The 9,458-nt window shown below is 40.7% G+C and overlaps 1 protein-coding gene across 1 annotated transcript in view; it reads left to right on the top strand.

The window, feature by feature from the left end:
* Nucleotides 1-6,730, top strand: part of LOC109116460 (uncharacterized protein At3g43530-like) — a 13,756-nt gene extending 7,026 nt beyond the window's left edge. The window contains exons 3-6 of the mRNA XM_019201899.1: nucleotides 5,315-5,422; nucleotides 5,502-5,669; nucleotides 5,778-6,441; nucleotides 6,498-6,730. Of these exons, the coding sequence (XP_019057444.1) occupies nucleotides 5,315-5,422; nucleotides 5,502-5,669; nucleotides 5,778-6,441; nucleotides 6,498-6,730 (1,173 nt within the window). The remainder of the gene's footprint in view (nucleotides 1-5,314; nucleotides 5,423-5,501; nucleotides 5,670-5,777; nucleotides 6,442-6,497) is intronic.
* The last annotated feature ends 2,728 nt before the right edge of the window (nucleotides 6,731-9,458 follow it).

Raw genomic sequence — 9,458 nt, 5'->3', positions numbered from 1 at the left:
CATCTTTCCAAGCATCAAGCTGGACACGTCCAGATCATCATCCTCATGCTTCCAATAAGCATCAATGATCGATCCAGAAACCTTGGTCAGAGGCTTATCCTTCATAAGGATAGATTGCATGGTGAGATTAACCAGATTCCTGCAACAGATATATACTACAGAAAAACACAAACAAACAGACAGAAAATATGCAAGTCGCTTAGTACACTTACTAGATAATAGATGCAATATGACAGGCTCCCACTAAGAAAAACACCCTCAATGAGTTTCCAAGTGAGGTAGGATCCATATTTCACATGTTTTTGAGTCAGCTAGGGCATGACGCTAAAAACCATGCTATTTACACTACAAAAAAACAGTTATATAGCGACGGAAAAATCCGTCGCAATTAAGAATTTACGACGGAATGCGACGGATTTATTTCCGTCGCTATAGCGCTGTCGTAAACGTATAACGGTCGTTAATCCGTCGCTTTTTTGCGACAGAAAAAATTTGCGTTTTGCGACGGAATGCGACGGATAATTCTGTCGCAAATTGCGACGGAATTTTTTCCGTCGCAAATGTTTTAAAAAATTTAAAAAATATATAAATAAATTATATACTATATATACACATACATATATACATTTTTACATACACATACACCTATATACACATACATTCATACACATACATTACACACATACAAATATACATACACATACATATATATACACATATATTTTCATATACACATTCATATATACACAAACACACATACACATTCACACATATACACATATACACACATATATACATATACATAAATACTCATATACATATACATTTCACAAACACATACACATATATATAAACACACACATATACACATATATTCATATACACATACAATCACATATACATACACATACATATTCACATTCACATACATATACACATACACATACATAAACACACACACATACACATTCACACATATATATACACATTCACTTACACACACATACACATACATAAACACACACACATACACATTCACACATACATACACATTCACTTACACACATACATAAACACATACAAACACATCTAACACACACATATATATACATAAATACATATATATTACCTTATGGGAGAAATTTGGCGACATTTGGAGAGATTTAGAAGAAATTTGGCGATTTTTAGTTTTTTTTCGGAAATCTTTGAAGTCTGATGAAGAAGACGACTCGTGGTTTTATATTGCGTTTTGCGACGGAATTTTCCGTCGCAATCCGTCACAAAATGAAATTAATTTACGCGCCCAAAATTCAAAAACTTTCGTCGAAAAACGAAACCAAATACATTGCGACGGAATATTCCGTCGCAATCCGTCGCAATTTTTATTTTTCGTCGCAAATCATCTATTTCTTTATTGTGACAGAATTATCCGTCGCAAACCGTAGCAAATTGCGACGGATTTTGCGACTGTTTGCGACGGATAATTTTTTTCCACATTCTGTCGTAAAATCGTCACATTTCGTCGCAATTTTCTCTGCGACGGAAATCTCCGTCGCAAATTCCGTCCCTATATGCAGGTTTTTTTGTAGTGTTAGGTAGACAACACTTTGTCAATCACATCCTATGTGATTCCTAGATGAGTATGGGATAGTGATACGCTATCACTGCATGTTCCTCATCCCATCCTTACCATTAGGTCCAAGTCCGACTTGATAACTCAATTCAAGCTCAACCATATTCGAGCTATGAGAATCACGATTTCTCCATACTGCCTCACCAAGATAGTCAGGCACGCTCAGCTAGGGCATGACCCGTAACCATGACGATCGAGGCCTTGACAGTTGCTCTACTAATGGGCGGTAATAGCTTGAGATTAAACATGAGGCTTCATTTGTCTTGAACACCAGGATACCTTGACCGAATTCAAGTCATTCCAGTCAAGTTGTTCTGATCAACTCAGATGAACTACTCTTAGTTCGTTTGAGTCGTCTGTATACAGAATCTCTTGGCCAAACAACATTTGTTTGCCTTAGATTCGATACCAGAACTCTCTCAATATCCTAATTCAGATATTTGATTCGAGACAACAATTGCACAATCAAAACTCTGAATTCTGGATTGTCATCAAGCTTGGTCTTATGTGAGGCTTTGATTCCTATTCTGATAATTGATCTGACACAACGATTGTTCGATCAAAAACTTGAATTTTCGGAATCCCGGATTGTCCGAGGTCCAGACCGACCGGTCCAGCCTGTGGACCGATCGGTCTGACCACCTCAGACCGTTCTGCGTTATTCGGTCCTGGTCCGAGACGCAGACCGGTCGGTCCAACATTTGGACCGATCGGTCTGGACCTATTCGGACCGAACGGACTGATCTCTGGTCTAATGTCCAAGACTGGACGGTCCAACCTTTGGACTGATCGGTCCAGACTCTTAGACTGAGTGCAGACCGATCCTGAAGACCGAACGTTCCATCAGACCCAGACCGTTCGGTCCGAATACCAGACCGGTCGGTCTGACGAACGTTATCTGAACTCCTCTTAAAGTCATCGGTCCAGACCGGTCGGTCCAACCTTTGGACCGATCGGTCTGACCTAATTTGACCTAAAAGGAATAGCCGTCGTCACGTATAGACCGATCGGTCTACTATCTAGACCGGTCGGTCCACGCGATGGACATACTTCGGATCTCGGTTTCGGGTCCCGAAAACTAGGGTTTTCACCCTCGTTTCGACGCACCGTCAAGCCTCCCATGAACCTCGCTCATCCATGCATCATTCAACAATCAAAATCATCAAACAAGCATAGATCTCATGTTTACATGCATTCTAACCATTAAAACCATGAAAAACATGCAAAGATCTATAGTCTACATGCATTCTAACAATTAAAACCATGCAAACCTGCAAAGATCTATTGTTTACATGAACTTTAACAATTAAAATCATGCAAACAAGCAACAGGCACGACGATATACAGAGAAACCAGGCTCTGATACCACTGTTGGGTTCCCTTCGGGTTCCTAGCATGCGATCTCATCGATCTAGGGTTTGGATTCTAGGTTTCACGCAGCGGAAGGAAAGATCTAAACCTAGCCAAACGTCACACAAAACCAATTGTGCAATAACCCGAACAATCGTGTATATCATCGTGGGATTCGAATACTTACCTCGTTCTTTCAATATCTGGAAGTATCAATCGATCCAGGGCCTGTTTTAATCACCAAGAGTTGAAAGCACAACTCCTATACACGTATCTACACCGGCGGGATGAATTCCAACACTTTGGAACGTATTTGTTAGGATTTGTGAAGAGAAAACGATGTCCTTGACTTGGAATCGATATTCCAATCACTAGAACTCAAAATCAAGCTTCTCTAAGCTCTAATGAGTGTCTTGGACGTCTTAGGTTCGTTCTCTAGGGTTTGTGGCGGCTCTCTCATTAATTAGAATTGCCCAAAACCCTTAAAACGCGAAATAGAAAATCTGCCCGAAAATCGGACCGTCCGGTCTAGGTCTTGGACCGGACGGTCTGGCTTTCAACGCAGAACGGACGGTACGTAACTACTCATAGAACGGGCGGTCTGTACGTCTGGACCGTTCGGTCCAGGTCTGGACCAGACGGTCTGGTGCTTGCGGAACGATCGGTCCGTTCTTCAGCGGAACGGACGGACTGACATGGCTGGACCGTCCGATTCAGGGCTGGACCGGACGGACTGGCCGTCTGGAACACTTCCAGCTCGTTCTGTGGTTCCTTTCTCGCGTCGTTCTCTTCACGTGTGATCCATCCCTAATGGTGTGTGACCCTGTAGGCCCACTCGAAGTGGCAGTGGCTTCGGAACCCTTCCCCGAACCACAAGTCATGGTTAGCCTCTAGCAAGACGCCATGACCACCCACCTAGAATAGAGTTAGAGGTGATCTAACAAAGCCAGCAATAGTTCGAGTTCTGATCCTTTGTCTCACGATGTCGTATGTTGAACAAGGGCATGGTATGAGCCACCCTTCAAGTTCAGCCGCTTACTCGTCTAGGCAAACCGACTGATAAAATAGATGTACATTCATCTATAGCGTGGCCACGCATTTTCACAGTCCGATTTTCACGAAGGGCCCAATGAGCTAAGAACCTCGAGGCAGTGTGTATATTTTAATTGTTATTTATACTTTGCAATTCCATTTAGTCATGGTTAGTCTCTAGCAAGACGCCATGACCACCCACCTAGAATAGAGTTAGAGGTGATCTAACAAAGCCAGCAATAGTTCGAGTTCTGATCCTTTGTCTCACGATGTCGTATGTTGAACAAGGGCATGGTATGAGCCACCCTTCAAGTTCAACCGCTTACTCGTCTAGGCAAACCGACTGATAAAATAGATGTACATTCATCTATAGCGTGGCCACGCATTTTCACAGTCCGATTTTCACGAAGGGCCCAATGACATCTCTCCTGCGTAGGAGGTGACAAGTCCCGTATTGCATGTCTACTATCTGCATATGATTCGTGAACGTATCTGAGCAACGCCGTTATGATCATCCGGTTAAAGACGACGTTTGACGCAGTCAAGACCGTCACTCCTCATATCAGATAATCTAGACATCTCAGGTCTGAGGATCCAAGAACGAACCGCTGTATGAGATTCAAGTCATGACTCATGTCCATGTGACAATCTCATGTGGGTCATCCAGTAACTCGTTCCAAACGAGAACCCATGATTGTGATTTGCATCCAATGCACATGATCATAATCATCTATCACACATCATGTTGGTCTTAATTCATCATTGTTCCTACAATGATAACTGACCAGGGAGTTTAGAATCATCTGCAATGATTCAAGGATATTTACCGTAATATAACAAACATGCTGATCATATAACGGGAAAAGTAATGCATTCATAAACCAATGAATCAATACATAGTTAAAATGTCATATCACGGATCATCGTAGAGCATTACAACCAACACAAGAAAGATGACGAGTTATGGTTCGTGATGAACGGAGTCCCAATTAGGTATTCGCTGTGGGAACACGCTATTCTCTGTGGTTTAAATTGTTCTCCGTTGCCCGAGAATTGGGAGGACATTGGAGGGTTCGAATTCTACCGTAAATTCTTTGGTCAAGAGAGTTTTGAAAAGGTTATGAAAGCAGAAGTAATGAAGAAGTTTGGGGAATTGGTTGTAGATGACAGAGAGACCGATTGAAGATGGCTTATTTGTTGCTGCTCAGTTATGTCATTGGGCACCAACATTCGGAATACGTGAATCCATTTCTGTTGAAGATTGTCAACAATGTGGATGCATGCGAAAAATTCTCCTAGGGGACGTTCACGTTCAACAATGTTCATGAGTTTGTGGTGAACTATCTGAATAAACATCGGAAGCCGGCTAATCAGTGGAACTTACCAGGGTTTATAATTCCCCTCACGGTAAGGGTTTAGGGTTTACTAAACAAAATAAAGAGTTGTCAAGAAATACTTTATTAATGTTTTGTATTTGTTATAACAGATGTTGCCGTTCGAATGTATTCCCAAGGTTCATTCAGGCGGATGGTATAGTGAAGTCAGGGTGGAAGGAAATGTGAAACAATCATGTCCAAGGATGTGCCGACGATGTTTCATTCCGAAAAAGAAGTATGGAATCAGACAAGGTTTGACAAGGATTGGAAGGACGCAGGTCAGTTCCAAAAGAGTAGTAATAGTGTAGTCTGAAAAAATAGTGTTAGGGAAGTTGAAAAACAGTTGTGGTTTTTAGTCGTTTTCTTACTTGAGCATTTAATTTCAGGATATTGCGAGCATTCTAATTCCAGAGGAGGCTGAGAGCCATCTAGTTGTGCATTTGGAGACAATTGATAATGTTGATGAGGTGGTTGATAGTTGGATGGCGCATTTGGTTGAAGATGTGAAATCTGTGAAATGGAGAGATATACTCGAGGCTGATGTGAAATCTCACATCGAAGTACCAATGATGCAGATGCAGATGCAGAAGAAAAGGAAAGCAGCTGCTTCAACAAGAAATGTGGAAAAAAGAAGAAGAAGAAGCGAAAAAGGCAAAAGACAAGTGACTTATAAAGAAGAAGAAGAAGAAGAAGAAGACCAAGGCGATGGTCAAGATTTAACTTCTCAAGTCTCGCATTTGAAAGGGCAAGTTGGGTATCTGACTCGGAAGTTGGCTGAGACAGAAAAGAAATTGCAAAGTGCGATTGCAGTACAAGGTGAACAAATGAAGCAAGCGATTGAAGGTCAAGGTGAGTTTATGAAGAAAGTGATTGTGGTCGGTATGATCGCAGCGGGTAAGTACGACAATCCCTTTGAAGTTGAAGCTCGGTTGGATTACTTGATGAAGAAAATGACTGAGTTGACTGGGAATAAAAAGGCTGAGGGTTCGGCCAGGACTACGAGAACCCCTCCGGAAACATATGAAGAGGCTGTCGAAAAAGAAGGAGAAGGTGAGGAAGCAATGATGAAGAGTCTGAAAAGACAGAAAAAGAAAAAGAATATGAAGATGCGGGAAAAGAGGATGAAGAAATGGGACAAGAGGGGAAAGAGGTCGAGGGAATGGGAGAAGAGGCTGTTGCTGAAGGGGAGAAAGAGGCTGCAACAGAAGAGGGTTTAGAGGCTGAGAGAGTGGGAGAAGAGGCTGCAGCAGAAGAGGGTTTAGAGACTGAGAGAGTGGGAGAAGAGACTGAAACAGATGATGACGGAGGGGAGGCCGAGGAAGGTGGCGAGAGAGACTGAGAGAGTGGGAGAAGAGACTGAAACAGATGATGACGGAGGGGAGGCCGAGGAAGGTGCAGAGACTGTGAGGCCGAACAAACCAACTGACAGGTTATTACGAGTCAGAAAAACATCATCCAAAACAACGAGTCCATGGGCGGATACAATGAAGTCTATCAATTCGAAGGGTGGAATCATTAGATCGCGAGGAAGGGGAAGAATAGGTAGAGGTCGTGGGAGATTTGGATTAAGACGTATCCATGGGCGGATACAATGAAGTCTATCAATTTTATGAACTCAGTTTTCTGCGATTATGTCCTTGGTACCTAAACTCTTGAACTTTGTTTCGTAGACCTTTGAACTCAGTTTGTGGGTTGTATGTTTGTGTTATACTTGTGGATTATGGTCTTTTATGTTTGTGAGTAGTTTGTGAATTATGGTTGTTTGTACAATATTATTGTTTGTGAATTGTGACAGGTTTGGATTTGTAAAAAACTAAGTAAACCCTTGTTAAAAACAATCTATGAGAAGTCGTAAGTTAAGGCTATAGAAGTCGCAACAAACAAGTAATGTCAAAAAATATTATGTAAATTTTATAATCGTATAAACCATAGACAAAAAAAATCCATCAGATCAGAAAACTTTTCTGCGATGTGGTCTCCACCTCAGAAAAAAGTCAATATTTTAGCGCAGTGGACCCCACAGATGGAAAAAACATCGGGCAAAGTAACACAATTATGACAAGTGTGCCCATGATATTTTTAAACATTCGAAAAACCTTTTATTTAAGACTTAGTTGCATCCAATTTACTACTAATATATGACTCTATTACCACGTTGTTACGACTTCAGTTGGTCGTAAGTTTGAAAAAATGGTTTATTTGTCTAAAATTCGTCGAGAGATGAATGTGAAATATAAAAGTACGTGTAAATACATCATTAAATTGCACCCATTTAATATTTTAAGAACTTTTGAAATTTTGTACAAACATAATATGAAAGCAAGCCTATGTAGATATGAATGTGTAACTCTTACTTTGGAGAGAAAGTAATGAAATTTTCAAAATGTCATAAAATATGACCCCATAATGTCATGTTTTATCCTTAATTAGGATGTAATTATCACAACATTAACGAAACTCGTAATAATTTATGCAATTTTACCCACTTTCAAAAAGTATGTAACAATCGCAACAGAGTTACAAGCAAGTCGCAATTATCTGGTTTTGGTTTATAATAGGACAAAATCCAACGACCACATTGTCTACTTTTTGACTTTTTTTTGTGGGCCCCCGAAGACAGATTTTCACGGTTTTTAAAGAGTTTTCCATTGACTTTTCCCTCTTGCCAAACATACATATTATAAAAAGTGGCAATATAGTAGCGACAAAATAGTTCCAAAAAAGTTGTCCAGTTAAAAGATAGAAATATATAAACATGGTTTACATTTCATCCCGTAACTGCACCCGGACTTCGTAGTCTTTAGTCTTCATCCTCTTTGAATGTGCTTCATTCTCCTCCTCCGAATCACCTACCTTCAATCTCGATTTTCTCTTCTTTATTCGTTTTTCCCCCGCACTCTTTATACGATTCGTCATCGGGCGTCCAACACGTCGGTCTCTTATAGCAGGAGGATCGACTTTCAACTCCGCTATATGATCAGGAATTTCCCAATGAGAAATATCAGAAACTGGGTACACACTATCAGCATATGCCAATTCTCATGTGGCCCTCGTATAGTACGATGAACAATACTCAAGTAACTTTTCTTTGTCACAGTGCTCATGCAAAGCTTTTATCGCATGAGAACAAGGATATTTATCAACATCTCACATTTTGCAATCGCAACACTTCTTTCCAAGAATCAACGAAATACGTTTTCCCATTGTCCTCCGTCACTTCGTATTCTTTCCAATTGCGATTTATCTCTCGTATACTAAACGCTTTGGACGTTCTATACCGCCTATGTAACTCCTTATGAACTTCAGGCGTCAATTCATGTGCACACCACCCTTTGATGCAAGCACCCAAAGCAAGAAATGCATACTTAAAAGTTTGTCCATCTTCTTCAAATTGTATCTCCGTTATCGTACCCTCGTTTTTTTCCTTCAACATATGGAAATAACTCGGAAGCCTATTATAGTTTTCCACCGGATTCCCCCAAACAGCATTTTGAGCTTGTTTTCTTCCTCTCCATGCCGTTATGTAAGAAACCTTGCATTTATAAGCTTTGCTCACCAAAGACATCAACCTTTTCACTCTAGGAAGATCAACTTGTCCCGCAAAATGTCTTTTGAGATAAGCAACAACCATCTCTATTGTACCATTGTTTGTTTTCCCTTCTCTCTCTTGTGGTTGTAACAACGGTGTACATGTATGGACATTCACGTGCTTCATCACTCTAAAACACTCAGTTTTCTTTTTAACCACTGTTCGAACTTTCCACATACAACCTTGTCTTCGAAATCGACATCTTGCTTCCCATATATGTGATTCGGACTTGTATACATAATATTCAAAACATGCATCATGTGAAGCTTTCATTACCTTCATCTTTAGCTCTTTCTTACTGTCAAATTCCTTTCCCACCGTAAAACCCAATATGTCTTCAAACGAGAAACATTCGGTTCCACTTACACGTCTTCCACCATCATCTGCAACTTCAGTACCTAACTCTATTGCAACTTCAGTACCTAACTGTATTGTAACTGCATTCCCTAACTCCGTTGCAACTTCAGTAGCTACCTCT

This window comes from Tarenaya hassleriana, unplaced genomic scaffold, assembly GCF_000463585.1.
Source record: "Tarenaya hassleriana unplaced genomic scaffold, ASM46358v1 Cleome130, whole genome shotgun sequence".
NCBI lineage: Eukaryota > Viridiplantae > Streptophyta > Magnoliopsida > Brassicales > Cleomaceae > Tarenaya > Tarenaya hassleriana.
Note: the sequence above shows the minus strand (reverse complement) of the source record. Positions and strands in the feature narration are given on the sequence as shown.